Raw genomic sequence first — 15,527 nt, forward strand, 5'->3', positions numbered from 1 at the left:
GTAGGGAAAAATAGAATTGACACAAAGATAGAAATAACTGGAACGTTTATTTGTCCTGAATAATACAATTATGCGACGAGGAAGGACAACCAACGACTGACTCGACCAGAACGGTCGTGTCGGGACAGAAGCCGAAAATCAAAAGAAAAATGCATCGCCTCTTTCACACTTGGCACTCACTCGCCGACATATGCACACACACACACATACACATGTCGTTGCCTTCCAACAAATAATACAACCCTAAATTAGATTTTTATTACAGATAGGTAGTCTAAATGTTGTCATTGAAGTCTTCCCCTCGTGGTATCGCGAGTAGCAATTGGCTACAGTCAGTGGTATCGGGGATTAGAGGGAGTTCAAAATTATCAGAAGTATCGAATAGTATACGATATACTCTAAGATATTCTAGATCTACTCGTTGATCGACGAAAATTTGAAAAAATTAACGAAACAAACAAACAACGCCACGTTTCTGTATTTTCCTCGTACTGTTTCTTCAGTCGCGAAATTTTGCTTGGCTTGCAGCGTTAACTCGGGGAGCATGGGAAACGGGAACGCGATATAAAAGTGCGTGTAACACGGGAAAAAGAGGATTTGCCGCGGTAAATTAACGCAGAGCGAGGTCGGAACGAGCGCGAGCGCGGATTCGAGGAACTTGGTTGAACCGTGGACTCATCCTGTCAGCTGGTATTTCGTTATTATCCGCGTAAAAGTTAATATCCGGGGTACGCGTGTATGTAAAAACTTGCCTGCCTCGGAAGTTAATATACTTTTAATTTTTATTTTCGCACGTAGCCAGTCGCTGGAACGTCGACGCCGACGTCGAGGCAGAGGACGAGGACGAAGACGAGGACGAGACACGCGTTGCGAAGCGGTGCGCGCTCGTCAGCGGCGTAGAACTTTAAATTCTCGTGCCGCCTCGCTTAATCCGCGGCTTAAAGAGCTTAACCCCACGAATATCTCGTCAGAGCTTCCCCCAGACCGACGACGTCGGTCCGCGGTGCCAGAGAGCAGGTTTATTAGCGCACGGATTTCGGAATTCTTTTCATCCCCGGCTGGGACACGAAGCCTCCCACGCCGTTTACATAAGCGAGTTCTCCGGATTGCCTTTTTGATATGTAGATAAGGGGTGGTGCCGCTTTTACGCCGTTTACGCCCCCACCGCGGAGTAAAGAGAGGCCAGGCCGTCGTGCTGCGCTTCCACGATAGTCCGCGTTGCTCCTCGAGTTCTTGGTCCTTGTGGAATCTCGCGTTTCCCGGAAACGACTGTGTCTTGGGTAGCTTTGGAGGTTCACGTTGATAAGAAATAAATTCAAGACGGATTTTTGGCAAATTTACTTGCAGCACGCGTGTTTTGGTTCGACAGGTTACAACGGGGGTGAGTGTCAACGCGGTGTATTTAAATACATAGAGATGTGGATTGGCAGAATATACGGATGCTAGATTGTACAATATATTTATTCGAGGTAAAACGAAATTCAAAGTAAAGTACTTTTACGATTAATAAAAATTGCATTCACTCCTTTTACACTGCTGTTCTCTTCTATTGTATGGCTGTACTACTGCACAGTAGTCTTCCACTGTTCTTCTATATCACTGCTCGACTCTATAATTGTTCTTGCTTCTTGGTTCAGTTGCTTTCTATTCGTTCATGGATACTATATATTTCTACAACACGTTCCGAAAATTTCACGTACATTTTGGGAACTCATTCGCTTTTTTCGCATAATTATCCGCTCCATCCTTTCGCCATTCGCACCGATAATTGTTCAATCTATGAATCAGAGTCAATATCGTATCGGAAAAAATACTTTTATTACTCCTTCTTCAATATTCGAATTTCACAGTAGACGACGCGATTATTATATTTCGGCGAGTAGAACTGAAATTCTTATAGTAGAATACGAAAATAGGATTGGAAGTGTTTTTAAAATAATTTAAGGGACTTAATTTAGGTTAGTAAGCAGATTATTATTAATTTGAGGGAAGATATTTGTTCAGATTTTCTGTAAAATCATTGTTCGTGACAGGTGTCTCTCTTAGAAGAGAGACCTCGCGCATAATGGAAATAGGAATGTAGTAAACAGATATTTCCTCCCCCTTTAATAGGTACCGTTTCGAGCACCTTCTACGAAATTCATAGTTGTTGGATGACGTTACCGATATCTGCATTTAGGATCAAGGTAAGAGAACTTGCTCGACGCGTTGGCACATTGATTTTCTCGAAGGAAATCGTAGGTTATAACGCGATAATCGACACGGTTCTGGCGCCGCACGTGAACGCCGCCGAAGCGGGCGGCCAAACAAGGCCGAGCAATTATGAACAAGGAGCATGACCAGGATAAACAAATTACACGCGAACGGTTTCTCGGTGGTGATTAGAGGTAAATCTTGTTAGGCAAGTTTCTGGCTAAGTTTCGCCTCGAAACAACTGCGCCCCGGAATAACGCGTGAAATTATCGTTACACGCGTTTTCTTCTTTTATTCCATCCTCGTGGACGACGAATTTCAAACATTCCCGTCGATTTGACTCGCGAGGTAAATCTTGTTAACATCGTGGAGATAAATTTGAAATACTTTGCGACGGAATTGTGAATCTACCTGTAATTTTCTAACGAAGAAATGGTCGAAGAAGAATCGAAAATTGTCGAACACGTGATATTGGATCGAAACGAAAAGCTCGATGAAAGGATAAATGATCGGCGTAGGTTTCCATCGGTGTAACGTTCTCGTGGGACCAAAGGGCGAAATCAGCTTCGACGTGGAAATGGAGGAAGCAAACGAACCGAGGAGGGACCAATCGTTTTCTTCGGGCTACGTTCTATCATTATTGGGCCGCTTCAGTCTGCTCGAAAGCCTTCATTTACTTCTATTATTTGAAATAAACAGATTTGGTTCGCATCAACTTCCCTTCAGGCGAAAACCACGTACGCCTTTCTTTAGCCTGTCCTCCATTTCCTGCAACTTTACCGTGCTTTCGCGTATTCCTTTTCTTATTCGTACTTTTGCAATATGGAGGCTTAAAAATATTAATTTAATTTCTCAAAAATTTTCCAAGCAACGAAAGGTTCCTATAGTACCTCCAACCCCTCAGAAAAGAAAATGGAAATAATATTAATATAGGAATCGAAGTGCATTTCACGGTTCTTCATAATCACGACGGGACTGAAATCAGTGAGATCAGAGCTGCAGCAGCCCGTTTGTCCTCGCAGTGGCCTTTTTCGGTTCATGCCAGGCAGAGATAGTTTTTGCGGGCAAATGGAAGCCGATTTCTGCGCGTTTCTGCAATTAGAACGGCAGTAAGCATCAAAGGCGACCCGCGTGGAAGACGCGAAATTTCATCGGAAGCCATGCGACGACTACGAGAGAAATACACGCGAGAGTAGGAGCGAAGGGTGCAAGGGAGAGCCGAAGCTACGGAAGAGGAGAGAGGAAGAGAAAGAGAGTGGAAAGGCAGCAATGAGAGCTAGTCGGTCCGAGTTTGCGAGTTCCAAGCCAAGGGGATTGCCGTATATTAAAGTACTTTTCGACTCCCCTTTCCTTTCTACGCCAATCCGTAGCCCCGGACCCCCAAACCTGCTCCTACTTCTCTTTTCTCCACGTTCTTCCTCTCTCGTCAGTCTCGTTGCCATTCGAATCGCGAGTAATCGTAAGCCCTGACTAAGCCTCTTGCGTATTTTGCACGTGATGTTCCTGCCTCGTCCGCGATTCGCTCTGTAAGCCTTGCCGCCAGCCTGGCAATAACTGGTTAATCGCAGTTAATCATAGTTTCCTTCTTTACGGATAAACCGTCTATTCTTCTCTGATCTCTTTCATCCTGGGCGTCTCGTGTTCCGATCGTATGGGAATCAGATCTCGAGAAATTGTCACTAACCGAGAGGATTTTTTCATAGATGACTCCACCTACTTGGACCCCCAGGGGGTTGATACAGGATTTTTGAGACCACGTGAAGATGTTTATATTTTGAATTTATGAATTTATTTTGGTATTTAAATAGGAATACAATTATAGGGATATATAGGGAAAATCTGGGTTTAAGAATTTTAGGAGGATATGATAATTCTGTGTTGGGAGAATTCGAATTTTGTAAAAATTATTTTGCAGTTGCAAATTTGAGATTCTTTGGGAGATTGGAATTTTTTGGAGAAAAAGTAGTAAAAATTTCCCAAACGCACGAATCGCCGATCCGTGAAGGTAGGAAACATTGGAGGGGGGTTCCTTTTGGTGCCATTAGTCATTAGCGATTCTAAAAGCACCCAGGGTGGAATATTACAGCAGTAGCCACGGCGGCTTTTACCATACTTTAGCTTTATGCGAGGCTCATTCATCAAAAGCCAACGAGTCCAATGGCTCCATGGGTGTACGTTGCTTAGCAATGGGTCCTACATCGCAGCAGGCTGTTTATGGTCCTCCGATATTAGATACTTTAGAAACAGACGATTTTTCTCTAGACTCGTTCATAGTCTCCAACGTTTTATTATACTTGCATTAAGCTCGCGAGAAATTATTACTCGTTATTAAATTTTCAACAAATAATAAATTTCAACCCTTTGAGCTCGACGATTTTTCGGCTGAAGAAGAATACGAGTTGAGAAATTTTCTGCTATAAGGCCGATGATATTTTTTGAGCAGTAAGTAAGAAATCGTTTAATAATTAACACGTAGAATTATTTAATTTCGATATCTCTCGTACTGTTACATTATTTCAAATTTGATATATTAACCCTTTCGACTCGAAGATTTCTTCGTTGTGAAGATGAAATTCGAAGCTCTTAGATTTTTATAAGCTCATTGGTACTCTTTATGCTAAAATTAAACAAAGAAAATCGTGAATTTGCGTGAGAAAGGAACGAATAGAATAATTTTATTTGGATGTTCTTAATATAATTATCATTATCCATTATTGAAGTTATAGCATTGAAACAAACGTTGACTGAGAGTCACCTCTCGAGTGCAAAGGGTTAATTAATATTGAGCTTCGAAATTTTATCAAATGGCGACTGAAGCACGCCTCTCGAGTGCAAAGGGTTAAGTTTAATAATTATATTTTATTGCTAACAACTGTATTTAAAGAGTCAAATTCAACAGCTCAACCGTGATTGACACACCTTGGCTTAAAGTTGCCTAATTTAAAAACAAATCGTCAAAAGAAATAGGCAGTTTAATTTCCAATTTAAAGATCGTTTTATTTCATACTTGTTCTTCATCGGGACTAGGATTTCAACGATCACTTGATTCCTCTGCCAAGAATCTAAACCCCCTAATTTATTTTCACTCGTCTCCAATGGTCATCCCAATTTCACCGCGTGGTTTCTCGATATCGAGTATCGTCCTCGACGATGCGCACCCGAGCATTGATCTAGGCGAGCTGGTGGAGACGAAGAAAAGGTGAGAAGCTGTCAAGGCTGTCACGCGTGCAATGGACCATACAGTCGGCCCATTATCGGCGAGGGGCTCTGTGGAGAAATAATAAAAATGCCATTAGTGTCTCGACGTCCCAGGACGGTCGAACGATGTGAACGTTCACCCCACAGATTTCGACCGATATATATCTCTCATCCCCTTCGACCACTTTAACGTCTTTGTCACGGACTCTCCCGCTTGACGAGGTTAATCCTTCTTTCTGGCCTTCAGCCTTTCTCCGGCTCCTCGGTTTTCCTCCTTGGTCCACTAGCTGGGGCCGGACGATCTTAAAATCCGTTCACGAGCTGGAACGAAAATAATTGCATCGTGATTCTTCCGCTTTTTCCTCCAACCCTTCATCCCCTTCTTCCCCAACCACCCTTTCTTCCTGCCCTCCTTCATCCTTCTCGCGCTCGTTATTTCGATCACGGCCGTATCTCAGCGTCCTCCTCTCCTCGTGTCTTCCTTTCTCTAACTACGAGCGAGAGGGCATAAATCCTTCGGGATCGTCGCCGAAAAATAAGATAAAATCTCAGCCAGGCAGAGGAAGGAAAAAAGGCAAATTCCCGAATAAACACATCCGCGCCTCTTTATGGTGCCACTTTGCCGAGCCACCCCCGTGCCCGTGGCCTGTGTACCGTGCGCATTATTAACTCAACCACCGGAAAATGTCAACGCGGCGGGCTCCTTATCTCCTCGCTTTTCTTTATTTTACCACCAAACCCGCTTCCCTCCGCGGCATCCTTGCCTTGCCCCCTTCTGGCACGGGCCACGCGATTTTTATCTGCCAGCGAGTGCTGTTTCATTCATCGCTGGATCTGCCTAGCGATTCTCTCGGATCACAGAAGATTCTCTTCTTTCTCCAATGGAAGGGATAACCGATTACCCGCGAGGATAATCTTTACGAATATCGTGTGATATCTCTATTATTCAGAAACGACGGCATAAATACGCTTCGTTTGAAGATATTCGCGACTCTGGTTCCTCTTACGCAGGCACGTAAAAATGAAGTTCTCCTCGAGGAGTTTTACCCGATACTCTCGTCGACAGAAGCATCGAATGCCTTCTATCGCTCCTGAGAGCGTTTCCGTTTCCTCTGAGGATCCGGCAGCGAAGGAACGCCTCTGGGATCGGGTTTCCAAACGTTTTAATCGGCGTTTTTCTTTTGCCTGGCCCCGATTTCGCGATTCCCTCGTCCCCGGCGAGAGGAGAGGAGAGAGAGTCCTCTTGCAGAAAGGAGTTATCGCCGAAGGAAGCTACAGGCATCGGCGTGCTGCCGTGAAAAGGGGCTGGGGACGGTCGGCGGGGTTAAAACGACCCCCGCAGCCGAGGCTGAAGTCTGAAAGATAAGGTACCCCTCTTCTCTCTCTCGGCCTCCTAGATTATGGAATGGCACTTTAATTACACTAATGGGAGAACCAAATGTTAATTACAATTCGAAGTCTAAAAGAGAGACGATTCGCGGACTGCGAAGGAGAGAGTGAGATAGCTGGCCGGGAGGGGTGCGGCAAGGGGTGAGAGATAGGCGAGTGGACGGAGAAGGGACCAGATGAGATTTGCCTGCGTAAGAGGGTTCCCGTGATTAGTATTATTTAATTAAAAATGCCCGGTCTCATTATGGTCACCTCTAGTAAGGACCAGCTTAGCTGCGTGGGAAGCTGCTTATAAATTGGATTATCGGAACGCCGGAGATGGCGAGGAAGAATAAAGTCTCGCGATAAATCGTTCTGCGTACTGAATATACATGGTAAATATGGTATAGTAATTATTCTAAACAATCGTTCGTAATAACATAACGCTCCTGTAATCGGTATTCACCGTAGAATTTAATCTAGGTACATTGAGATTTCGTGAAAGGAATCCGTTTGAACCGTCCGAGATAAATAATTGAGATATTCGTGCTAAGAAATGTAAAATACTCTTCGAGTCTTCTCGAATATCCATAAGACTGAAGATACATCCCGAAACTATTACAATACCTAAGTGCTGTGGCCAACTTCGACGCAAAGTCAGTAGTCGAACCATGAACGAACTCTATTCGACGTGGAATTTAGAGAAGACAGTGGGAGCTAGGGAAAAACCTGTAACCAGTATCCACCGTAGAATATAATCTAGGTAAATTAAAATTTCGCGTGAGGAACTGTGGAACGATCGGATACCTTCTGAACGACAGACCAAATTTGTTTGAACAGCCCAAGATAAATTATAGAGATATTCGTATTCAAAAATATAAAATACTCTTTTGGATTTCTCGAACACCCATGAGATTGAAGATACATCACGAGGGTGGTATAATGCATAAGTGCAGTGGTAAACATCGACGCAAAGTTAAAAGCCAGTTCCCTAGTCAATAGCCGAACTATAAACTTTATTCGACGTGGAATTTAGAGAAGACAATCGGAGGGAGGGAATAATTGCACTTGGACTATCAACGCAAAGTCAGTAGTCGAACCATAAACTCTATCCGACGTGGAATTTAGAGAAGACAATCGGAGAGAGGGAATAATTGCACTTGGACTATCAACGCAAAGTCAGTAGTCGAACCATAAACTCTATCCGACGTGGAATTTAGAGTAGACAATCGGAGGAAGGGAATAATTGCACTTGGGCTATCAACGCAACGTCGGTAGTCAGTTCTCTAGTCAGTAGTCGAGCCATAAACTCTGTCCGACGTGGAATTTGGAGAAGACAATCGGAGGGCGGAAAAAATTGGTGACCGAGAGAGCGCTGTCGATAGCAGATCGATAGGAAGGTTGGGAAGGATATCAGACATTTTGGAAATCTCGTTTCCTGTGCCGATGGTGGAGGCGACGGCGTCGTAAGCGGAACGACGAGGAGCACGCGGCCGACGACTACGAGGACGGCCACGACGATGGGCTATCGACGCCGGGGTGGAGTCGAAGCGGCAGCCGGGTTTCAATTTAAAGTTGGACGAGCGTGTCGGGATTTCAATGTACAAAATGCGTATGCTAAACTTTTCGCACCCCTGTGGTAGCCGCCGCCCCTCCGTCCGTCTTCGAGTTCCCAAACACCCTTGACGCCTGAGCCGAACGCCGGACAGCGTCCGTGTCGACGTTTCGTCCGGGAAAAATCAGCAAGTCTGATGCATCGTCAAGTTGGAAAGGGTGCGCAAGTAGAACGTCGCTCCCGCTGGACACGTTGGTGCTCGCGGGACGAATGTCCCGTCGAACACTTTGAAGTCGCTGCCCCCAAAGGACAAATTACTTTTTTGAAGCCGTCACACGGAGGCCTTAACGCCATCGGCTCGGTCTGAGGACCCTAATGATCGAAGGTGACGCATATCGATGGGTAGGCTGGAAACAACCGTGTGAAGGAACTTTCTAATGTCTCTCTCACCTCGTCGCCAACTTTCCTCGCCTCTTGTCGTACGCACGAGCGTGAAAGCCATTTGCATCCGATCCTTGGTACCGGCTTTGTCTCTCTCGCGATTTACACTGTCAGGGATGATGCCTGGTGTTCGTTGCATCGTTAACTAGACGCTGGGAGGTGTGACTTCTTATACCTGGATTCAAAATTCGTTTCCCTTTTCGTCGGGTACGAACCTTCCTAACCGTCTCTGAGAGATCCACGGATCCTAATCATGGTCTTCCTCTTGTATTCGACCGATGGCATGGTTTCGACGCGAATCTAACTTCGACAATGCGTTCAGATGGAACGTCGCGCCGCGTACGATTGCCGTGAGACGAAAGACGAGAAGGACGGACGCGAAAAGGGAGGAAAAAATAGGAAAGCAACGGAACGAGGATGCTCTGGCGGCCAAGCGATCGCGGATGGCGAGAAGTTTCGCCCCAGGAGTTGGATTACCGCGTGGCTTCGGTCGGATTTGAAAATCGTGGGGTCTCGACGGCTGCCGGGCGAGGCTGGCGCGTGATTGATTTTGCATACGACACGGATTGGACAGGTTTGAGAAATTGGACTGGCTTTCTGGCTGGTTTGGCCTCTCTGCCCTCCTTGGCTTCTCCCTTACCGAACCCCTGCCACGTTCTTTTCTATATCGCGGAGTGTCTATATGCCTGGACGGTTATATCCACGCGTACACCAGCTCGCGTGTACGTCGATGTAACTGTATATGCTTAGCGGATCCAGCAGTGTCTACCCGCGAGAGACGGGGAAGGGTTCCCTCTCGTATCTCTGGCGGGAAACGTCGAAGGGGATTGGCCTCGAACGAGCGATTTGTGCGATCTTCGAGGACGTATTTATGAGCGTTCCAGGCCCGCTTCTTCCACTTTCATATCGGCCAGTCTGACGTAACTTACGGCGTGCAAAATGGAAACGCGACGCCCAACACGAGTCGTGATCCTGCCTTCGAGAGGCTGGATAGCAAATTGGATGACGAGTTTAAAATCGTCGACTCGAACTGCGGGTCCAAGCGAATAATTGGAATTTGGAAGGAGCGCGTAATCTGAAAGAAAAAGCAAATATCGGGAAACTTTCTCCGTTGGTAGACTTCCAATCGACGACTTCCCAGAACTTTCGTTTATTAATCTTCGTCAAATTCCTTGTTCGAGGATGACAGTACTCTGAATAAATAAAAATGGGAAGAAAATTACACAATATTTGTTGCAACCCCAGTACTATATTTTGATTCTTAATTTAATACCAAAGCTACTATACCTAACTAAAATAATTTTTTGTGTATATTGCAACTATTATAGCAATCTTTGAAACGTGTGACAGAAGAAGATACAGCTATTAACACTAAATGAGCAGTTCCAAATTTTCATTATAAATTCCGCACTCAACGTTACTGCTTTGATTATTTGTTTCGACGACTTTTCATTTTCAATTAATTTTTCATTTTCCTTTTCGCATTTTTTTCTTTTTAAGGATCTTCTTTTATTTTTTTATCCACCGGTTATTTTACTGGTCGTGGTAGGTTTCGTATTAAAAAATTGATCCTGTTATGAGGACATATGCTATATAGGCTTACTGTCTTGTATTTCATATAATATTAAATAGTCTCCTATTTTATATTACCAAAAGAAAATCGCGAAGCAAATTGCAGAAAGCAAATATCATCGATTTCAGTCCTCGCACTTTAACCTAGGATCAACCTCGTGTCCTTTGACGACAGAGCCGCAACTTTGTCGAGGACTGAATCAGGAAACTTGAAAAATTACTTAATCCAGCGCGTAAACGGAACACGGAGGACCCGCGATGACGCAGACACAAAGAGGATCGCGTAAGAAGAAGCTGTCGAGGCATTCAGGCTAGCTCGTCTGGCGTTATCTGCCGACGTCGGAGTGGATAACAGGCCGAACGATTTATTCTAAACCTTTATCCGGCAGCCCCTCGAAATTTATGAAAGAAGACGCCCGTTTAACCGACTCGCTCAGTCATCCCTCACGATGGTGGTGAAGCCACCCTTCCCTTCGACTGTCTCCGTTCTTCTTTCACCTCGCGCCTCCCTTTCCGTCCTTCCTTCTCCGCTGCTCCATTCTCTACCCCGTACTCGCATGTCAGCCCTTTATTTTATACCAAGACGAGTCGGTCCGAGTCGGTCCTAATATTAAAGGGGATGGTTCACCCTTAGCGCGTGATCGGGGTACCGAAATCCGCCGATCGGACCACGGTTCGGGACTTCCTCATTGGAGGACGGAGCAGGGAAGTCGAGTGGCAGGCTCCTGCGAGGAAGGCTTCAGAGGATCGAGCCTTTCAATCTTTCTCGAGTTCCACGATACGTAGATCGGCCTTGGATCCTTGCTCGATTATTGGCTGTACGTAACTCGCAAGTATGCAGGATCGGGTACTCAACGAATTCTAAAAGCTTCCTTTGATCGTAACTGACTTTTAGAGAATCGAATGAATTTATAATGATCAGTAAAAGATTCCCGAATATTATCCCAAAATACCACGTTTTGTCTGAACTCGCTAATGTAATTAATAATAATTAAATCTGGATGAAGGAAATTTTACATAAAGTCGAAACCGTGTTAGGATTTAATGGGATTTGTCCCAAATCCTGTTTCAATCGTGGAATATGCTAAATTTTACAATAAAAATTTTGTAGAACATCTACGAAAGTGGAAGTAGAGAAATGAACAGAAAATAACGTTTCGCTTCTGTGTTTTCCAGTTATACCTGAGCAAAACCCGACAGTGCAGCCTCACGGACAATTTGCATCAGGGTCTCTCACGAACGGTCAGTCCAACAGCGCGCCAGCAAGGTAAGTCTTTTCGACTTTTCCTTTTTCCGTACTTTCTCGTGCCACGCTTTTCCCTCGCGAATTTCTTCGGCGTCGTCGACTGCGAAACGCCTCGGAATTTCCGTCCATGCTCGAAAATATCCCGTCCCCTGCCGCGGCCTCGTTTTCTTCCTGTTTTCTCGTTTCCCTCGGATTCGTTGGAAACTTTCGACACCCACGGCCACCCACACGTCTGCACGCGAGGGCGCCTGTGCACGCGCGGGCGCCTGTGCACGCGCACACATGGAACGGCGTCGTTTAGCGTCCTAACGACGAGATACTCGCCTCGTGCGTATATCGAAACTGGCGAAGTCCTGTGTCGAAACACAAGCGACATTTCGAAACTTTGGCCAATTTCGCGTGTACTCGGTTAGAATAAATATGTGATCCACGTGTGTCGGCGTATCTATGTTCAATATGTGCCAGTCGCTTAGAAATTATGCCTTGACTGTACCAATATATTCGATCAGCCATTTAGAGATCCGATATTATTATTGTTTTATCTAATTATATTCGGGATGCGAGACTTCGACAAAAATTAGATCCAAGGGTTGCAGTAGAACTCTAGAACACTAGGTCAGACACCAAAATTTTTATTTCCGTATCGGTATAATTGCACGTGTTGCTTGCCTGACCATTTGACTACGGTAGACTTTGATACGTAGTGGCCATAACATACGGCAGCAATTGAGTTACGATGTGCGCCATTTTTGTGGAAACAAGCGCCCTCCGTGTCAGAAAGCTAAACTACGCGAGCGCCCATAGGCGCCCTCCATGTCACAAACGCAAAATTTCTGAGCGCCTATAGACGTGCTAAGTGTCACAAACGCAAAATTTCTAAGCGCCCAAAGGCACCCTCTATGTCACAAACGCAACATTTCTAAGCGCCCAAAGGCACCCTCTGTGTCACAAACGCATTTCTAAGCGCCCAAAGGCACCCTCTGTGTCACAAACGCAAAATTTCTAAGCGTCTATAGACATCCCCTGTGTCACAAACGCAAAATTTCTGAGCGCCTATAGACGTGCTAAGTGTCACAAACGCAAAATTTCTAAGCGCCCAAAGGCACCCTCTGTGTCACAAACGCAACATTTCTAAGCGCCCAAAGGCACCCTCTGTGTCACAAACGCATTTCTAAGCGCCCAAAGGCACCCTCTGTGTCACAAACGCAAAATTTCTAAGCGTCTATAGACATCCCCTGTGTCACAAACGCAAAATTTCTGAGCGCCTATAGACGTGCTAAGTGTCACAAACGCAAAATTTCTAAGCGCCCAAAGGCACCCTCTGTGTCACAAACGCAACATTTCTAAGCGCCTATAGGCACCCTCCGTGTCACAAACGCGCAACATTTCTAAGCGCCTATAGACGTGCTATGTGTCACAAACGCAAAATTTCTAAGCGCCTATAGACACCCTCCGTGTCACAAACGCAAAATTTTTAAGCGCCTATAGGCGCCCACAGTAGCCAAGGGGTTAAGTACGTACATACAAAATTTTTAAGCATCCCCTACCAATCATTGTTAGCAGTTGCAATTACGATTAGAATCGAAGGAAATCCGTCGCGAAAGAAGGGAATACGTGGAAGAAAACGTTGGTCAACTAGTTTCACGATTTCCATCGTACACTGGCAAGGATTTTCACGAGCTGTTACAGTAGAACTCTCGAACACTAGGCCAGACCCCAAAATTTTTATTTCCATATCGGTATAATTGCACGTGTTGCGTGCTTAAGTACCTAAGTACAAAATTTCCAAGCATCCCCTAACATCAAATTGTTAGCGGATGCTATTACGATCGGAATCGAAGGAAATCCGTGACGAAAGAAGGGAATAATATCCTGTTCGAAGTGGGCATCGCGGGTGTATGCGTGGAATACGAAATACGTGCCGTCCACATGAGAACGACGTCCCGCTCCTCCTCGCGTAACCGTAGATCGCCGCGAGGGTGGAAGCGATTTCTCTTGATGACAGTGATTACTTTAATCGACCTTTCCATTCCTCGTCGTGGATCTTCGCTGGAAAATAGTTATGGTCGACGCGACGAAGACCACGAGCAGCAGCGCTCCGAACGATTACGCGCCCCCGTTCGATGCTTCTGCGAGAACTTCGACGCCATTGTAGATATAGATATTTCGATATCGACAGATCTAGCTTGGGTCGAATAGAAAGCTTTTTTACTAACACACGCGTCTATTATTCTGGGTTTTGCTAAACGGGTTTCAAGAATATCGATACTCGTCAGTTACATAAATCAAGATTATTTGTATCCTGTCAATTTTGAGTCATTTGGTCCACTCGTGGACACACCTACAGCGAAACTCGAAATATAATATATTTAGATAGAACACTTGTCATTTTCTTTACTTTAGGAGACTTCGAGACACCGTAAGAATATTTTCAGATTTTTCTATTAGCTGATCTTGACCGGGAAACGTACAGGAGAGGGATGATTCTGATATCCAGAAAGAAGGTTACGAAATAAGGGTGAATTTTGGTAATAGTTGGAGAGGCAATTTCTTCGCTCTCTCTACAAAATTACCTCGTCGAACAACATTCTACGCGATACCACCATGTAATAGCGCCAGGTGGAATCGCGTCGTGGCCGAAACGCGTGGACCAAACGGAACGAAACGCAAGACTCGTTAGAGGGAAACGTGGAATCGATCTCTCGCGGATTCGAGACGCTCGACGAAAATTCATTCGGGAGATTCGAGTTCGAAAATTAATTTCAATCCGTACTTGAGCCCCCGGCTCTCGCCCCCCGCCTCTCTTTCGCTTCGTCTCCTCTCCGGCTGGTCAAACAGCGGCGTGTACAGCGCGGTTGGAAAATCGAGCAGCGCTCGAGTACTGGAAACAAAAGGCCGACGTTTCAATTAGGTCCCTTATTAGTTAGCGATAATAGGGCCAGCGGCGGTCGAACGGTAAGGCCGGGGCTTTCCAGTGCTTAACCGTTGGCTGCGTTAGGTCCGCCGGCTTGTTTGCGTGGATCCAGCTCTTACGATATTAAGGGCTGACTAGGCATTCACCGGTACCGCATCCACGTCCAGCCATCCACGGCCCCACTCTTCTTCGTTTCGATGTTTAGAGCCATCCTCCAACCTATGGCTCTGCTCCACCCGTTTGACTTGACCAGACTAGGAGGGACAGCGAGGGATCCTTGCACCTCCTGGCTGGACCTCTCGCTGGGTCGATTGATTTTCTCGCGTTAGAACGTTGGAAGGATGGAAAGCCGTGATAACGGGGTTTGTTTGATGGAATAGATCGAATTCGTACCTCGTGGGGGAATTTCGCACAAGGAATCCGTTGTCTAGATGTTAGCGAGGTGTTCGCAGACTCGGGACAGGACAATTCGGGTTAGTAATTGGGAAATTATACTTTGAACCCGGCTTCTCCGTTGTACTCGACAAGTTCTTCTAAAAATTCAGCTTATAAACCTTAACATGGAGTCGCATATAGATATTCGATATTGCGAGATGGTCTTCTAACGTTTCACCAATAGTTCACACGAATAGCTTCTAATAGAATCACGAGCCAGAAGCTCAGGATATAAAAATAATTACGAAGGAACGAAAAGAGTCGCGAAGTTAAATAATTCCAAATTTTTAGTTATTTATTAACATTGATATAAACATCCATATACACAATAGCAACGCGAGAGGCAGCACTGTGTCATCGTTTCTCTGAGTAACGTTAGAGTTGCACCATCTATGTTCCCACGCACATTTTTCATAGTTCAATCAGGCCACCATAGTTCTTCAGGAAGAAAAAATATTTCATTATTTACATACGTTGTTCAGATTTTCAAGAAGCCATCAAGTGTCCGTCACTGATGCCTACCGTGGCGGTCAACGTGTTAACAGGATGACTCCCTATCCCTTCCATCCCCTTATTACGACCCTAAATCACCTGTCAACTCTTCC

General features: G+C 45.3%; 1 protein-coding gene across 1 annotated transcript in view; it reads left to right on the forward strand.

Annotated features, from left to right (window-relative positions):
- Window positions 1-3,896: 3,896 nt before the first annotated feature.
- Window positions 3,897-15,527, forward strand: part of LOC108551149 (uncharacterized) — a gene marked incomplete at its 3' end in the record, with an annotated part of 159,104 nt that continues 147,473 nt past the window's right edge. Inside the window, exons 1-4 of the mRNA XM_017905192.1 lie at window positions 3,897-3,925; window positions 4,002-4,155; window positions 4,239-4,475; window positions 11,504-11,594. Coding sequence (XP_017760681.1) covers window positions 3,897-3,925; window positions 4,002-4,155; window positions 4,239-4,475; window positions 11,504-11,594 — 511 coding nt within the window. The remainder of the gene's footprint in view (window positions 3,926-4,001; window positions 4,156-4,238; window positions 4,476-11,503; window positions 11,595-15,527) is intronic.

The sequence above is a fragment of the Eufriesea mexicana genome, unplaced genomic scaffold, assembly GCF_001483705.2.
Source record: "Eufriesea mexicana isolate 0111107269 unplaced genomic scaffold, ASM148370v2 scaffold4744748178, whole genome shotgun sequence".
Lineage (NCBI taxonomy): Eukaryota > Metazoa > Arthropoda > Insecta > Hymenoptera > Apidae > Eufriesea > Eufriesea mexicana.